Raw genomic sequence first — 17,962 nt, 5'->3', positions numbered from 1 at the left:
AGCTCATCCATCGAGTGCTGAGCCTTTTTATAACACCACAAAAGTCACATCCAAATGTTCCCCAGTCGACATCTCGGAAATCAGGAAAATCTCAGGTATTACATCCACTTTTCCCCCTGAAAGTATCTGTACCTCACTCTCCCCACCATGGTGACAGGTAAAGAAACAGTTATGGGAGTTCCCATCATGGCGCAGGGGAAACGAATCCGACTAGGAACCATGAGGTTGCGGGTTCCATCCCTGGCCTCACTCAGTGGGTTAAGGATCCAGCGTTGCCGGGAGCTGTGGTGTAGGTCACAGACACAGCTCAGATCTGGTGTGGCTGTGGCTGCGGCTGTGGCGTAAGCTGGCAGCTGTAGCTGTGATTCGACCCCTCGCCTGGGAACCTCCATAGGTGGCTGGTGAGGCCCTAAAAAGCAAGCAAATAAGGAAACAGGCAAGCAAGAGTGAGTTATGATCAGGGGAGTAAGATCGGAAACCGAGTCCCTTTTCAATAACCCCTTTCCTATTACTCACCAAAATGAGGGATAAAACCAATTGTGTAAAAACGTCTTACATGGTTAGGCGTCAGAAAGCTAAGAATTTTTTTTTAATGAGCCCTTGAAACGTTCCAGGTTGCTACAGCAGGATGCTGTAATTTTTATGCTGTGTGGTACCGACGTACTATGAACGCCCTTTATTAGAGCTCTGACTTCTCTAGACAGATGGAATATGACGTCTTTCTTTGTCTTCAGAAACCCCCCTCCCTCTCCCTCAATAATTAGCTGCTTGGCTCAGGGCTGCAACAGTGAGGCTCTCTCTTGCAGACAGGGGTCACTGGCGAGGGAGAGATCAGCAACATTTTTCTCCTACTTGGGTGGAAACAGGAGTTAGACGATCTCTCTGTGCCTGTGTTTTTGAGAACATTCGTTTGTATTATTCCCTAAGGAGCTACAAGACCTGCTGAATTTCTTTTGGTGTTTAATACTTCATAAATAAAGCCTTAGTAGCAATTTTCGGCACTAGCAAACTAGGGATGTGTTCCAAGGAACATTTAAAATATCAAAGTAAATTTCAAATGGAAGAAATGTGCCCTATTTTCCCAAGTAGTCAAGGTAGCTCGAACCACTGACATTTTTAGGATGGGGAGGGTGGCAGATAGGGAATCAGAAGGGGACCCTTTGGGAGTTCCCACTGTGGCTCAGCAGTAATGAATCTGACTAGTATGCATGAGGACGCAGGTTCGATCCCTGGCCTCGCTCAGTGGGTTAAGGATCACAGTGTTGCTGTGAGCTGTGGTGTAGGCTGCAGATGAGGCTCGGATCTGACATTGCTGTGGCTGTGGCGTAGGCCAGTGGCTACAGCTCTGATTCAACCCCTAGCCCAGGAACCTTCATATGCTGTGGGTGCGGCCCTAAAAAGACAAAAAGGCGGGGGGACCCTTTGGGGTAAGGGAGACCCTTACAGAATGAAGCAAAGGCCGCCCTCACCCCTACTAAGTGCTTTCTTTTCAGGGCCATACCCACAGCATATGGAAGCTCCCAGGCTAGGGGTTGAATCAAAGCTATAGCTGCTGGCCTACACCACAGCCACAGCAACAAGGGACCCGGGCCACATCTGCAACCAATACCACAGCTCACGGCAATGCTAGACCCTTAACCCATTGAGCGAGGCCAGGGGTCAAATCTGCGTCCTCATGGATACTGGTCAGATTCGTCACCGCCGAGGCAGGACGGCCACTCCCCCTACAGACTGCTTTCTATACAAGCACAAGGTGAGGTCGCGGGGCTGTAATTACCCCCACTGTCTAATGGAGGAAACACTGAGAGGTTATCCAAGTTGTCTGAGAAGACCCAGCTAGGAAGGGATGGAACTGGGACTTAAGGCCAGCAGACCGAGTCCAAAACCGCCCTGAGCCACTATCCCACCCAGCACAGCGCACTCCGCCTCTTGTGTGCCTTTCCAGAAAAAAAGGCGCCCTATTTCCTAGTGAACCTCCACCTTGCACCCACAATGCATCCTCTTTATCCTTTTGGGAATGAACCACCAACACAGCCCCTTCTCCAACCCACACTCCTTATCCTTCTTGGCATAAAGCAGCACCTACCTCCCTAGAGCCCAAAGTCCTTCTCTTCCTCGGAACGAATCTCTTCCTTAGAATGAACCCGACCCTCAGCTCCTATTCCTCAGACTGCCTGGAATCAAGCACTAACCCACCCCTCACGCACACACTCTTCATCATTCTCGGAAGGGACCGCCGAGTTCCACCTGCAGCCCAGGTTTCTGTTTCCTGGCTAGGCACAGCCTCGCGGCAGCCACTGCCCCCCCCCCCACAGTCAGCACTAGCGATGGTCTTAGGGGACACTGCTCAGCTGCTTCCCATATCATGGCCACCTCCCCTTACCCTGTCCGGTGGTCCCATCTCTGAGCACCGTGAGGAGGACCAGCAGGCGTTTAGTCTGTCTCTGTCCTTTGAATGACTCTTGGCCTTGGTAGGTGAGACAGGTTCCCGGGAGAGGCTCTAGATGACATCTTGCTAAATCATATCCAGTGACTCATGTCTAATCCTGACCCAGCCTTCCAGATGGGTCCAGGGCTCTGGCCTCACGTGCATCTCACGGTGATGTCCCTGACACCTGCTAAAACCCTGTGCAAGGCGTGGGTCACCCTGGTGCTTGGGTGACATGAGTTTCAGGGCATCAAGTGCCTTGACTGTTAAGAAAACCCTTCACTCTCGCTCCCAGGAGAAGCACATCTCCTCTTGGCTGCCCCGGTATTACAGAGTTGGCCAAGGGAGCCTCCAGGTGAGGGTGCTCCTCCCTCCTCCCCGGTGTGTTTGTCCTTCTAGAAAAAGCAGGTAGAGAAAGGCAGCCTGGTCTCCTGACTCGTCATTCTGTCTGGCTTGACCCTGACCCAACCTCAGACATAGGATGCAGCATCATTGATTGAGTGCTTATGACGTGCCAAGCCCTGCGCTAAGGATCTTCAATTCGGTCTCACTTAAACCTCACAGCTCTGCAAGTGAATAATGGTATTACCCCTTTTACAGATGAGGCTAAAAAAAAAACCAGTCACTTGCTCAGGAACATAAAGCCAATGCAATTTAAACGGAGGTCGTTGCACTCCAGAGGCCCGCAGCTTAATCCTTGCGTTAGATCACCTCCCACCTAAGAATTACTGCATCCCGAGAACCTTCTTCTAGTGGAGGGGGTGAGTGGGCATTAAAGAGCTTAGCTTTGTACAGATCGACATCAGCTCGCACAGGATGACAGGATGTTGGAAGTGAAAGGTCGTGGGCTTTAACTGTTTCAAGAGCTCCTTTTTTTAATTTAATGATTTTTATTTTTTCTATTATAGTTGGTTGACAATGTTCTGTCAATTTTGTACTGTACAGCAAAGTGACCCAGTCATATATATATAATTTTTCTCACATTATCCTCCATCATGCTCCATCACTTGTGACTAGATAGAGTCCCCAGTGCTATACAGCAGGATGTCACTGCTTTTCCATTCCAAAGGCAATAGTTTGCATCTATGAACTCCAGATTCCCAGTCCATCCCACTCCCTCCCCCTCCCCCTCGGCAACCCCAAGTCTGTTCTCAAATCCGTGAGTTTCTTAAGAGCTCCGTTTTTTAAACACATAAGGAAAGCGAGGTCTAGAGAAAGTAATTAACTTGGCCAAGATCACACATTTTACGTCTGGGAAATAAACAGCAGCCTACTTAATTTTTGCATCGGATGTTCTGACGTGCATTCCATGGAAAAGTCAGCGCTGTGAGATACGAAAAGGTGGATCAGGGAAGGGCGAGAGAAGGGTCCTGGTGTGAAATACACTATTTGCCGGTGTGCAGAATTCACCAGTTCTATGAGACTTATCCAGTATCATAAATTTGGGGCCAAATAGGACTTTTTAGCATACTCTTTAGAAAGTGATTTCGTAGAGGGAAAAACTTTATGCATACAAATGCAGAATGTGGTAAAGTGGAATCCTGGTTGAAAATCGTCAAGTCTGGTTTTGCATTAACACCTTACAAACTCTGGAGGGAGAATGGAAGTCACAAAGCTACATGAATGCTGGCACCCGACGACAGGCTTATCAGGAACACATCTAAGTTCAAAACATTGGGAAGAACACATTCAGCTATGTGGACTTGAACTTGCTATTTTTGATAAGAAAACTTATGGTCTAATGTAGGAGGGAAAAATGTACCTTGACTGCGATGTTTGCACGCTGCCTGTTTTACTACTCAGGAGTTATTATGTATTATATCATCGCCTTGAGTTTTCATTCATTCATCCTTATCTAGGCTTTTAGTGCAAGGCCATTTTTGGTTCCTTATTCTTTCATTACAAAGTGAGAAGGAGAAATCAGGAAATGCATCCTGTAAGTTTGAGAGAAGTGTAAGTGACACTAGATTCAACAAAGCTCAACAGGTTTTTTGTTTTTTGTTTTTTTTTCTGCAAGACTCCGGGTTCAGAGAAGGTACTGCCCCATCCTACTTATTTGACGGTGGAAATGTGTTTCTTTGTACCTTACCTAATGCGGGTGCCTGAGGCACACATGTTCCCTAGAACACAGCTTGAGAAACTAATGTCTTTGCACACAGAGAGCTGTGTCTCTGCCACCAGAGTGTCAAATCCTAGTGATGCAATAGTTCAGATTTGGGGGAAGAAGAGGATGGTGCGTGGTCATTTAGAACCCACAGTAGAAAGAGAGTGTCCAGGGAGAAGAACACCACCTCCTACCAATGAAACAATCTCTTCGACGTCACCGCTCACTGTTTGTGAACCCCCAGGCTTCTCTCTGCTCTGCCCACAAACCCGCATTCTTGTTTGCCTCCATGAATTCACAGAAGTCCAAAGGGAAAACACAAAGAGGGTCTTTCTTAACCAGGAGTGCTGAGACAGCACAGAGAAGGAATGTTAGCACAGAAGCATGCTAGGACCCCACACAGAGGGACTAGGCAGTGGGAGTCCAAGGACTTGGGGGCTGTTTTCCCAGACCATTGGCTAAAAGTGGTCACGAGGCCCCACCTCACTGCAAGGATGCTGGGAAATGTAGTTTTCCTGAGTGTCCAGGAAGGAAAGGAAAACCAGATATGGGTAGCAGGTGCCCCTACCTCAAGCCCCTAAATTCTCCATAATTTTAGTGGCCAAGAGAAAAAAAGGAAATTAATGTGATAGAATACTTCAAGTATCACATCCTGCAGTTTCCTTCCTCTCTCACTTGAACTTACAGTAAACCTACAATACAGCTTAGTTCCTCTTTTCAGTCGGGGAAATTGTAGCTCAGAATGGTGGAATAACTTGCCCAAGGTTCATGAGAGAAAAAGACAAAGCCAGAATCAAACCCCTATCTAACACCTGCATCTTACAGGGCTGTTGTGGGGGCTGATTAAATTATAAATCCATTCATTCATTCCTTTATGTATTAAACACTTGTCTGAGGAAGAGAGAAAGCAGGCATAAGCAGAGCTGGAGGAAGAAGAAATAGCAAGTGCAAAGGCCCTGAGGTGGGCACAGGCTGAGCATATTTGAAAATAAGCAGCAATAAGGCACACATGGCTGGTGGAGCGCATTAAGTGAGGGAGGGCTGTGGTCCAAATGTTTGTGTCCCCTTAAAACTTGTACACAGAAACCTAACTCCCAAGGTAATGGCCTTAGGAGATGGTTAAGTCAGAGGGCAGAGCCCTCATAAGTGAAGTTAATGCCCTTATAAAAGGAGCCCTAGCAACTCCCTTGTCCCTTCTACCACATGAGGACACATCGAAAAGTGCCTATGAACCAGGAGGCAGACACTGATTCTGCTGGCATCATGATCCCGGACTTTCCAGCCTCCAGAACGATGAGAAATGAATTAGTGTTGTTCATAAGCTACCCAGTCTATGGTATTTTTGTCATCACAGCCCAGGACTAAGACAGGGAAGGAGCAGCAGAGGAGGTCAGAGGAGCAAGCAGATGGTACATGGTCTGGGGTGAGAGGCACAGGAGGGAACCTGGGAGTTTTCTAGCCCTGATGGGAAGGCGGCCATTGCAGTCCTTTGAGCAAGGGGCTGGCATGGTCTGCTTTTCCTGTAGTGAAAGATCCTCTGGTTCCTGTGGATGGAAGAGGTGGTTCTGAGAAAAGGGGAGTCAGATTAAAAGTTGGGAGCGTAACTGGGAGGCTACTGAGGTCATTTGGACAAAAGGTGACTGCAGCCAACACCGAGGTCACAAAGAGGAGGTGAAGAGGGCCAAATTCAGGCTATATTTTGGATATTGTGCCAGCCAGACATGTGGGTAGATTGGATGTAAAGATTGAGGGGAAGACGTGAATCAGGAAAAAAAAAAAAAAAAGACAACTAGATTTTTAGCCTGAAAAACAGATGCAGAGTGGTTGTGGTAGATTGAATACTGGCCCCCAAACACATCCAGGTCTTAATCCCTGGGACCTATGTTATTTCTGTGACAAAAGGGACTTTACAGATGTGACTAATGTGATGATCGTGAGATTGGGAGGGTTTCCTGGGTCATCCAGGTGGGCTCCATGTAATCAAAGGGTCCTTGTAAGAGGGAGCAGGAGGGTCAGAGTCAGAGAGATAGGAAGATGCTGCTGGCTTTGAAGATAGAGGAAGGGGCCACCAGCCAAGGAATGCAGGTGGAATCCAAAGACACATTCTCCCCTGGAGCCTCCCGGGACCAGAGCCCTGCTGCTTCCCTGATTTGAAGCCCATAAAAGCCATCGTGGACTTGCAACTTCCAGAGCTTAAGGTAATAAATCCATGTTGGTTTTCGCCACGAAGTTTGTGGTCACTTGTTACAGCAGCAAAAGGAAACTCATACAGTGGTATATGGAACAGTCCTTTGAAAACTATCTAACACTCAATGATAACCACCACGAAAAACCAGGAAGGACAGCCAAGAGGACAAAGGGAGATGGGATAGGTTTATCGCTCAGCCATAATATAGGAAGGTACTTAACTGTGTGATATCTTAGAGCCTCGAAGCCAAGCAGTAGGTACCAATTATGACAGGTCCTGAGTGGTATGATTCGAGTGTAGGGATGAGTAAGAGGTAGGGCCAGGTTTCACAGAGAAACGCGCAGGCTGGGCAACAATTTCCTAGCAGCTTAATGGACGTGCCTCTCATGTTATGTCTCAAGGGGCCTCTGATCCAGTTTTCATTTTGGAGTGAGAGAAAAATGCACCACAATGCTCTGTTCCCTCATGGTCCGCACAGAACTTTTCTGCAGGCAACGCTTTTTTTCTCTCTTCCTTCCACCTCACCAAATGTAGTTTATTTCACTTAGTTCTGACTTTTAACTGAAACCAGCACAGTGATTCACAGAGTATGTGGCATCTCTGAAGAAATAATAAAAGTTTCATTGGAAGAGTGAAATTTCTTTTCAGTGTATGTGATGTCTCTTCATCTAATATAATTCTAAAGTGATAACTGAGATTTTTATGGAATGCAATTAAGAAATGCCATTTATGGCTTATTACAGATAATGAAATAAACTGGCAGTGCAGGTAACAGACCTGATACTCTACAGAATTATAACTCTTTGGGAAATCAGAAGTGAGCCATCTCTCAGGGTATCAGGAATTTTTTTTTTTAACACTTTCCAATCAGGAGGAACCCAGTACCCACTCTTTCCTCCACTATCCGTTCAATAAAGTTTATGCGAAAACCTTACTCTTACCCCAAATCTCAGAGAGAGAGAGACAGAGAGAGAGGAAGAGGATGGCGATCAGAAAGGGAAGTGGGAAATGATACAAATGAACTTATTTACAAAACAGAAATAGACCCACAGACATAGAAAACAATCTTATGGTTACCAGAGGGTCGGGTAAGGAGGGATAAATTAGAAGTTTGGGATTAACTAATTATATATAAATATATATATATATATATATATATATATATTTGCTGTATATAAAATAGATAACCAACAAAGACCTACTGTATAGCACAGGGAACTATACTTGATATTTTATAATAGTTTTTTAGGGAAAGGAATCTGAAAAAGAATACATATATACACACACTCATATATATATCACATACACTCATATATGTGTGCTCTTATATATACACAAATACATAACTAAATTACTGTGCTGTACACCTGAAACAAAGACTGTAAGTCAACCATACTTCAATTAAAATAAAAAGAAAGGGAGGTGGGAAGCATAGGAACTTACTGGACTGTGTCTACAGCCTTTACTGCTGGAGATAGAGTTGTTCAGGCAGCTCACTACGGGCTGTAAAGTTACGCCGACCAGAATCTGAAGCCCATCTCTGGCACAGGCCGCCTGTGTGACCCTGGACGAGAGGTCTACCCCCTCTGCACTTCAGTGTTCCCATTCATCAAGGCGGAATAGGGACACCTGTTTGCAGGGCTGTTGAGAACTGTGCTATGACTGGTTATCTAAAGTGCCTGTGCTGTCTAAAGCACTGTAGATGCCGGATGAATATTCCTTTCATTCTCCAGAGGATCCTGTCTCTCTTCTTATTTTTGGCCACACCTGTGGCATGTGGAAGTTCCCAGGCCAGGGACAGACCCCACACCCCAGCCATGACAATGCTGAGTCCTTAACTGATGGGCCACCAGGAAGCTCCCCCTCTCCTTGACATCTCTTGATTCCCTCCTCTGAGGGGCAGTGACAGATGCCTGGGTGAGGCGAAAGCAGGTAAGAAGAAAAAAGGAAGGGGTGAGAAGTTTTGAGGGTGATCACAGCACCCATGACTTTTCTTACAAGTTCCCTGGACGGACAGGGGGAGCTTCCAAACCCAGATTATCTCTGGCCATGGCAATAGCCTGAGACTTGAGTTGAAAAAACACTTGTCCTTCTGGAGCCATTCTTCCTCCACATCAAATCCCTCCAGAGCAATATACATCCTACGTTGGAGCTGAAGAAACTGAGGCTCCCAGCGGCTTCGTGATGCGCGCAGGACCCCAACGTTCAGGAAGAGGAGCCTGCATCGCTTCCCACAGCGTCATGGAAGCTGCTCTTTCTGCCACACTGCACCTGCCCCTCCAGCCCCAGGCAAAGCCCAACGGTGAAGACAAAGAGTCAAGTTCTGAGACCAGGAAAAAGACAGCTGCAACGAGGAGAGTTGGGTCTCTAGATTCACATGAACTGGGGAGACCGGCGGATGCCTCAGCCAGGTGAGGGTGCAGGTCGCTAATAAAACATGCCCAGACACATGAGCTAGAACCACAGGCTTCTGAAGGAAGATGCTAAGGCATCGCGCGTCCAGGGACTGGGAAAGCAGGCCATGCCAAAAAGGAAAAGCGTCGCTCTGAAAACGGGGATGGTTACTTGATGCACCTCCAGATGTGCCGAATGCTGGTGCCAGGCACTGGAAAAGCGGCTGATACGGAAGCGGGTCTGAATCCACTTGGAGAGAAGACCACAGTATGGCACCTGTCCCCCCACCCTGGTGCCCACCAGCAGGTCTACCCATCTTTGTGTCCTCACCTGGGAAAAGTGACTCTAAGAGCATGAAGCACTGCCACTCCCTCGGACCCCAGAGGCTGGACCTCTCAAGATGTGAACCACCCCAGGCCAGTTCCTGAGTCCCACATCCAACACAGAGACTCAAAAGGGAAGCTTGGAGATGGGTCTGGGGTCTTCCACTCTATTACGATGCCTGGCGACCCTACTGCGCACCCCCTCTCCAAGCTGGGAACCTCTGCTCTAAGCTGTCTTGTGTCTCTCTCCCTTGCCTACTGGCTCCCGAGGCAACACATATTGATTGAATTCCAGTCATTTGCCAGGTTGTTTTAGGCACTTGAGCTACACCTGGGAACCAAACGGACCTCCCCCCCCGCAAAAAAAAATCCTCTAGAGCTTACCTCCTACTGAGTGGGGGTGGAGGAGTTGGGAGGAAAATAAGCAATAAACATATAAGCAAATTGTTTTTCACTTTGTACAAACAGGTGATAGATGCTAAGGAAAAAAGAGAGAGTCAGGGAGTTCCCATCATGGCTCAGCGGTAACGAATCCAAGTAGGATCCATGAGGATGCCGGTTTGATCCCTGGCATGCCGGTTTGTTCCCTGGCATGCCAGTTTGATCCCTGGCTGGTTTGATCAGTGGGTTAAGGATCTGGTGTTGCTATGTGAGCTATAGTGTAAGTCGCAGATGTGCCTTGGATCTGGGGTTGCTGTGGCTGTGGTGTAGACCGGAAGCTACAGCTCTGATTTGACCCTTAGCCTGGGAACTTCCATATGCTGCAAGTGCTGCCCTAAAAACGGGGGGGGGCGGGGGGGGGGAAGAGATGGAAAGTAAAGTGGGAACGTGAGGGCATGGGAGGGGAGGGGTAAGTGGCTCAGGTGTCCCTGGGTCCTGAGGCTTCAGACCTCTGCCCCCTGCAGCACCAGGACTGCCCAGACCTGCTTCCTACTTGTGGCTCCTTCCTCCCATGAGGCATGGCTGCCCCTCCAGGTTCCCAGGCTCCACCCACCCAGGGGTTGGGGGGCCCTTCCATTGCTGCCTGAAACCTGTCACCACTTCTCCAAGCTTGTAACTGGGAAAGTACCTGTCGTGAAAATATTTTGAATTGACTTGGGAAGCCCTGGACCACTCGGCCAGCATGACCAGCAGGGAGACGGAAGATAATGAATTATTTCAACAACGCAGGACACTTTTCACCCGGGAACTCTGTCTCTTGCTTGTTAGAAAAAAGCAGATCCCTTCCTGCCCCAGCAGCAACCACCGCCTGCAGCCAATAAGAAACTGCCACAACCTTGAGTTCTTCTTCTCCTGCAATGAACTCTTCCTCCAAAACAACTTTCCCCAGTTTCATGCTAAAACCTCATAAAAGCCGACCTTCCCTTGTCTCTTCCGCCAAACCTCTTTCAACGGAGCTTGCCTGTTCCCTGGCGCTACGGTTCTCTGCTATTCCAGAGTAAACCCATTTGCTGGTAAATTATCTGGCTTTTTAATTTCAAGGTGGACGCTGTCTACACCGCTCTGTACGGCTGAGCACTTACCAGGTCTCTGAAGTGTTGGAAGGGACTGGAGATTTCTTTGAGCCATGTTGTTCTGGCGGTGGTATGAGCTGCAGCCTGCATGCACCAGCTCCCGAGAGCCCAGGTGCTCTGCATCCCTCCATGGTACCTGGTAGATTACAGTCAGCTGCGGTGGGAGTTGTTCCACTGAGAAATCAGCAAACGCTGCCAATCAGGGCTCTCCCCGTCCCCACCCCTGAGATCAGTAACGAATGTGCTGTTATGCATTTACCATCACACCAGTGCTAACACTTACAAACCAGATTCAGCCACACAGAAGCTTAATTTCAAAGCCCCGTGCTCTTCCCCCATAACAAGTGACCTGGGTGTGTGGTCGGTGTCTTATTTCCTTGGCAAGTAAAGACCAAAGGAATTGAAGTTCTGGACCACAAACTTGCACGGAAAGGCTTGGAGTAAAACATACAGTCACAACATGAGGGATTACGAAGGCAGAAAAAGTCCTGCACTCAATTTATTGTCTTATGTCTTGGTTTTTTTCTTGTTGTTGGTTTTTCCTAATAGTCATTGCACCCATAGAAATTGATGAGTTCCCAGGGCATTGTAAATTCCCAGCATTTAGCAGAACCAGCACTTAAAGAAGCTCATTAAAGAGTGTGGGCTGGAAAGAAGGATTGTCAGTGTATGTTATAGACGATAATCAATTCCAGCAATTTCTCCACAGTGGTTTCTGTCACTCTTCTTTAAGATGCAGTAATGGAAATGAGATCATCAGACTTAAGGATGTTCCTCAGAGCATTCTCAAGTTTTTCCACACAAATTCTCCAAGGCAGGAGAAAGGGGGTGAAAATTCCAAGCCATCTAAGGCTACAGCCTAGAGAGGTTTAAACAAGTTTAAAATGGCATGGAAGGAGTTCCTGTTGTGGTACAGTGGAAACAAATCAGACTAGGAACCATGAGATTGCGGGTTCGACCCCTGGCCTTGCTCAGTGGGTTATGGATCCGGTGTTGCTGTGAGCTGTGGTATAGGTCGAAGACACAGCTCAGATCTGGCATTGCTGTGGCTCTGGTGTAGACCGGCAGCAATAGCTCCAATTGGACCCCTGGCTTGGGAACCTCCATATGCCATAGGTGCAGCCCTAAAAGGAAAAAAAGACACACACACACAAAAAAGCATGGAAAGTGCTAACAGGTGACACACTTGTGAATGTCCTCATGCCCACATCTTGGGGAGTGTGGGACAGTCTGATGTGTGGCATTTATCAATTTCCTTCAAGTTAAAACGTCCCCCACCTCCTCCCCATGGCCAATTTCAAGCCACCAGAGTGCCATCAGCTGATGAGATAAGTTCCTGAAAATTCGACCATTGATTCTCCTGAGCTAGAACAAGCCAGGTTCAACCTACCACTGCTGTTAGCTTTAAACTCAATACGTTTTGCATTCAGCTCAATGACACATACATGCTTAAATTATGTCTTTAGTTGTAGAAAATCTTTTCTGGAAGGTTCCAGGCTTTTTCATCAAGAGCTATTCTACAGATAGTTGGGATTTTGGTGTGCTCGTGAGAGGAGGTAAGCTCAGGGTCTTTCCACTCCACCATCCCGGCCACTCTCCCATGCTTAATTAAAACACCACCAATGGTTTTCTTTCTGTCTTCAAATCTTCTAGCATCATCTAATAGAGGGTTTCCCAAAAAGGACTCACGTGTGATGACATGGGCTTGAATATGGAACAGCCTCACACTGAATTATCTAGTGCCACAAGTGTGTCTTTTGCATTGCTTTCTCTGTATCCTCTGGTTCCATCAAGAGTCAAGTCAGCAAGAGCTAATGTGCTTTCACACTTCCAGAACACTTGCCCTCTCCCCTTTTAACAAAGACAGAGCAGGCCTCAGCTTTGTCTTTAGGCAAGCAGTGGTATCAAGGTAGACTATAACAAACAAAATTTTCCTTTTATATGACCTACTGCGTTTAGCTTTTAATGGCTACTTCCATCTTCAGAAGTAGCACAGAGTTTTCTTTTTTTTTCTTTTTTTTCTTTTTTTTTTGTCTTTTGTTGTTGTTGTTGTTGTTATTTCTTGGGCCGCTCCCGCGGCATAGGGAGGTTCCCAGGCTAGGGGTTGAATCGGAGCTGTAGCCACCGGCCTACGCCAGAGCCACAGCAACGCGGGATCCGAGCCGCGTCTGCGACCTACACCACAGCTCACGGCAACGCTGGATCGTTAACCCACTGAGCAAGGGCAGGGACTGAACCCGCAACCTCATGGTTCCTAGTCGGATTCGTTAACCACTGCGCCACGACGGGAACTCCCCCAGAGTTTTCTTTTAAACATAACGCTCCTTGTCCTTAGGATGAGGTACTTCAATGAAGCAAAAGTCCCTTGTAGTTGGGCATCTTGGGAAGATGAGACCCAGCCTCTCGTGGGGTGTGCTTGTGGGGCCCTCTGGGAGCAGAAAGGCCAGAGGCAGCTTGAGTGTGTTGGCATTTATTTTCTACCTGTAGGAGCTCCTGTTCCCATTCATCTAAACCAAACAGTTTGAAATTCAAGCCGTGTGTGCTGTCAAGGCTGATTTGTAGCAGTTGCCAATTTCCATGGTGTAAATATTTCCACTGTGACTGATTTCAAACAACCGACATGACATCACTGAACTGAGATTGGGAAAGAGGTGCACAGTTAGCTTTCTTGGACCCATAGGAGCTGGTGCCAGCACACTCCTGGATTCAGCCACCACTTAAGTCACTTCGGGATTATGGGGACAGCACCAGGCAAGGCACATTCTCCTGCCAGCTCATGCAAGCCCCCAGAGCTACAGCTGCTGATAATGATTATCACCGTTTTGCAGAAAAGCAGCTTTGGGGCACTGAGATGACAGGACATGCCCAAGGTCACATAGCTGGTCAGTTGTGGAGCTAGGATGAGCCCAGGTCTGGGTCAGCAGTGGGGCTCTTCTTCACCGCTGGAGCAGGTACCACCCACCCAGGGCATCACCCTTCTGCATCTCTTCAGATGCACCATCCCCCAGCACAAGGTGTGCAGCTCCCTTTCTTCCGCCTCTTAAAGCCTGAAACACTCTCTATGGTGCCTGAAGCTCTGTCCATCCAGCCCAACTCCTCTTACCTCTCCTGATAACATACCTTCTGCCCCACATCTACTCGTGTAGCACTCTAGGAAAAAAAAATGAAACAAAAACATTTCATCCACCAGGTCTTTCCTAAGGTTCAGCCCCCAGAAAGCCTCGGGCATCTCCCTGCTGGCCATGACATTGAATATTCTGCCCCAAGAGGATGTTCTTTACAAGGAGGAGGGAACCTATTAGTTATTGAATTACTGTTATATGCCTGGCTTGTGCTGGTGGCTTGACCCTGATGTCTCATATTATCCTCACAACCATTCCGTGAGGTTGGCACTTATGAAACTTTACAGATGAGAAAACTGGGGCTCTGAGAGGTTGAATGACCAGCTTGGAAGTGATGAGACTGGGATTGGAGCTCCATTGCCCACTATGACTCCACCCTCCATCACAGGACCAGACACACTGAATTCAGGCTTAATATTCTGTGTCAAGGTACAGGGCAGGAGGGCAGTAGAGGAGCCACTTGAACTCACAAAACCTGGATCTTCCAGGGCAACGGCTCCAAGATTACCACTGACAAAGCTATTCCAAGGATTTATTTATCATACTGGAGTATTTGAGAGATTCCTTGGATTTCAATCCCGAGATGGAAAAGTATAGCCCCCAGGGATTGCAAAAAAACCCACACTGTCCACACAGAGTTAGGGACCACCTTCGTGGGGTACCAGCAGTGCTTGCTTCATTCTTCCAAAATAGCGCCAGTGCTCTGCATGTAAGTGTGTTTATCTACTTGGCCCTCCCTGCTCCCTCATGATGAGCTCATAAGGCCAGCAGGAAGTAGCAAGCCCATGTAGATGTTTGTTGAGTGAAAGGGTCAGATAGATTAATGTTGGTTGGGTTGGAGTTTCTCATGGAGAATGAGTAAATAATGGAGACGATTATGTCCAAGTCTTATCTGCATATACGTTACAAACAAGTCTTAACTCATTCAATAATTAAGTAAAAATTGCAGTCGTACTTGAACCAGACAGTGAAGGACAGGTGTGCCCTCTACAGGTCAGAGTGGCAATGGCAGCGGCGACCTATGAAATATTTGAAGAGGAGATAATTCTTTGGGGAAACAGGAGTCTTGCATCCACAGCCCTCTCTCTCCCTTTCTCCAATCAGTGACCCTCCCAGCCTAGGAGGATCAAGTTAAGGAGGGACTCAAGGATAACCGACAAACCCCACTCCGGTATCGTGTTTCCAATGCCTCCCTGTGTGGCCATGGTTCTCAACCAGGAGAGATTTTTGTCCTCCAGGGTCTGTTGGCAATGTCTGGAGGCAGTTTTGTTCCGTTTTGTTTAATTTTTATTTTATACTGGATTACAGTTGATTTACAGTGTTGTGTTACTTTCAAGTGTACAGCAAAGTGATTCAGTTACATACACATATATATCTATTCTTTTTCAGATTCTTTTCCCATATAGGTTATTACAGAATATTGAGTAGAGGTCCCTGTGCTATATTGTTGGTTTCTTCGTTGTCTGTTTCACATATAGTACTGTGTATGTGTTAATCCCAAACTCCTAATTTATCCCCCACCTCCCTTTGGCCATCATAATTTTTTTCTAAGGCTGTGAGTCTGCTTCTGTTTTTTAAATTATCTAATTGTATCATTTTTTAAGATTCCACATATTAGTGATCTCATGTGATACTTGTCTTTCCGCGTCTGACTTACTTCACCTGTGTGATACTCTCTAGGCCCCTCCATACTGCTACAAATGGCATTATTTCATTCTTTTTATCTGAGTAATATTCCATTGTATATATGTACCACATCTTCTTTATCCATTCCTCTTTCAATGGCCATTTAGGTTGTCTCCATGTCTGGGCTGTTGTAAATATTGCTGCAGTGAACACCGGGGAGAATGTATCTTTTCGAATTAAGGTTTTCTCCAGATAGACGCCCAGGAGCAAGATTGCTGGATCCTGTGGTAGTTCTATATTTAGTTTTCTGAGGTATCTCCACAGTGTTTTCCATAGTGGCTGTACCAATTTACACTCCCACCAATAGTGTAGGAGGGTTCCCTTTTTGGAGGCATTTTTGGTTCTCACGACTGGGAGGATATTACTGGCATCTAGTAGCAGAGGGCAGAGATGGCACTAAACATCCCACAATACACAGGACAGCCCCACACAGCGAAGATTCATCCGGCCCTAAATGTCATTACTGCTGAGATTGAAAACCCCCCTGTAAGGAGTTAGGGATCTGGATCACTCTGGAAGATGTGTTTATTCTGCTGGAATCCTAGAGACATCACTTTGGTTCCCATCCTGAGAAGGAATGGCACAGCCTTTGGGGGCTGACATTAATTCCCACCCTCCACAGGCAGGGTTAGGGACTCTCTTCTTAGGATGGCAAAGGCCCTCCATTCATCTCCACATATCTCCCACTGCACTTTCTCCTGGTGACTGCCTCCCACGGAGCCTTCAGAGACACCTCCCAGCAAGGCAGCCCCATGGAGCAGCACCTGGTTTCTGGAAAAGCAAAACTAGTCACTCAGGGGATGAAGTATTTCTTCTAACCTCTGAAACCGTAGGGTAGCGATGGGTACTCTGGTACCTAATGCACACACTCCTTCAATAGATGCAAAGGTGTTTTTGTGTAGTTGGTTGATTGTTTTGTTTGTGTGGATGGAGGCGCCTTGTCTTGCTCATATTTTCTCAGCATTTACATGTCATTGACTCATCCCCTCAACATATCTTTTAAAGCATCTGCTCTGTATTGAGTCCAATGCTGTGTTAGAAATGAAATATTTGCCTGACATTCTTTGCCACGTTTAAGTGACAGTGCTACCATACTGTAAGAGGGGAAAGAGGCAGGCTCTGGAGTCACAATGACACTAGCCATGCTGCCCTCTAACGGTGTGATGCTGGAAAGGTTACTCAAACTCTGAGCTTCAATTTTCTCAGCATTAAATATCGAAGTGGGGATTCCCACTGTGGTGCGGCAGAAATAAGTCCAACTAGTATCCATGAGGATGTGGGTTCCAACCCTGGCCTCACTCAGTTGGTTAAGGATCCAGCATTGCCGTGAGCTGTGCTGTAGGTCGTAGACATGGCTTGGATCTTGCATTGCTGTGGCTGTGGCATAGGCCAACAGCTGCAGCTCTGATTCAACCACTAACCTGGAAACGTCCATATGCAAATCACAGTGATGTCCCATTCTCAGACATCTTACAAGCACTAAATGACTAAATGGTCATGATAGGACAGATTTTCAGTTCCCTGGTTCCCATCTTTAAATTCCAACTCTTCTTTTAGCTGTGTGATCTTGAGAGTATTAAGTTCCAGTGTTCTCAGTTTTGCCCTCTGTAAAGTAGAAACAATGCATCTGCCATGTGCAAAGTTGAGGTGAAGGTTAAGGGAGATGATGCCTGTAAACCAGTTAGCCAGTTACTGCTGGCATGTTGTAAGTACGCAATAGGCGTAACCATTATTAGCCTTACTATCTATTACTATTATATTGTCTACAGTAATCAGAGCTCAAATAGCTATTCTCATCCACGTTATTATTATAGATCTGTTTCAGTTTCTTAAGCAGCTGTGGGTGGCTGCCTCTTCTTTGTGCCAAGATTGCAGACAGATGAGCAGTGGGAGTGGGAAAACAACCCAGGCAGATTGGACCTCCATGGGGGCAAGGTTCCCGTGAGCCCACCTGTGCACGCACACGCGCGCACACACACACACACACACACGCACACACGCACACACTACCTGATCTCCCAAGCTTTCTTCCTCTGTGAGATAATTTCTTTAAAACCTGCATGGAATCCCAAGCAGTGAAAACTGATGAGCCATATTACAGACTTCCTGTGGTAGAGAGGCCTGTCTGCTGTGAGTTCATACAGATGATCTGGTCTGTTCAGAGTGCTCAATTTTGGAACCATCCAGAAGCTAACAAACCTAG

The 17,962-nt window shown here is 47.1% G+C and overlaps 2 protein-coding genes across 7 annotated transcripts in view; one reads left to right on the top strand and one right to left on the bottom strand.

Annotated features, from left to right (window-relative positions):
* The window catches only part of LOC110260909 (uncharacterized), a 255,762-nt gene that overhangs the window by 145,980 nt on the left and 91,820 nt on the right, over positions 1-17,962 (bottom strand). For 3 of the 6 annotated variants that reach the window (XR_014805399.1, XR_014805398.1, XM_084959527.1), the window contains exon 1: positions 10,961-11,037. The exons of the other annotated variants lie outside the window; for them this stretch is intronic. Coding sequence is in view for 1 of the 3 variants with exons in the window: in XM_084959527.1 (XP_084815653.1) it covers positions 10,961-11,006 (46 nt within the window). In the remaining 2 variants the exon portion in view is untranslated. Of the gene's footprint in view, positions 1-10,960; positions 11,038-17,962 lie in introns of those variants that run through there. 6 annotated transcript variants of the gene reach the window in all.
* VAT1L (vesicle amine transport 1 like) overlaps positions 1-17,962 on the top strand; it is a 161,495-nt gene that overhangs the window by 116,317 nt on the left and 27,216 nt on the right. The window lies entirely within an intron of this gene.

Source organism: Sus scrofa, chromosome 6, assembly GCF_054392235.1.
Source record: "Sus scrofa isolate SSC_HxYL_T2T_F1_AM1 chromosome 6, Sscrofa_HxYL_maternal_Yorkshire_Landrace_v2.0, whole genome shotgun sequence".
Lineage (NCBI taxonomy): Eukaryota > Metazoa > Chordata > Mammalia > Artiodactyla > Suidae > Sus > Sus scrofa.
Note: the sequence above shows the minus strand (reverse complement) of the source record. Positions and strands in the feature narration are given on the sequence as shown.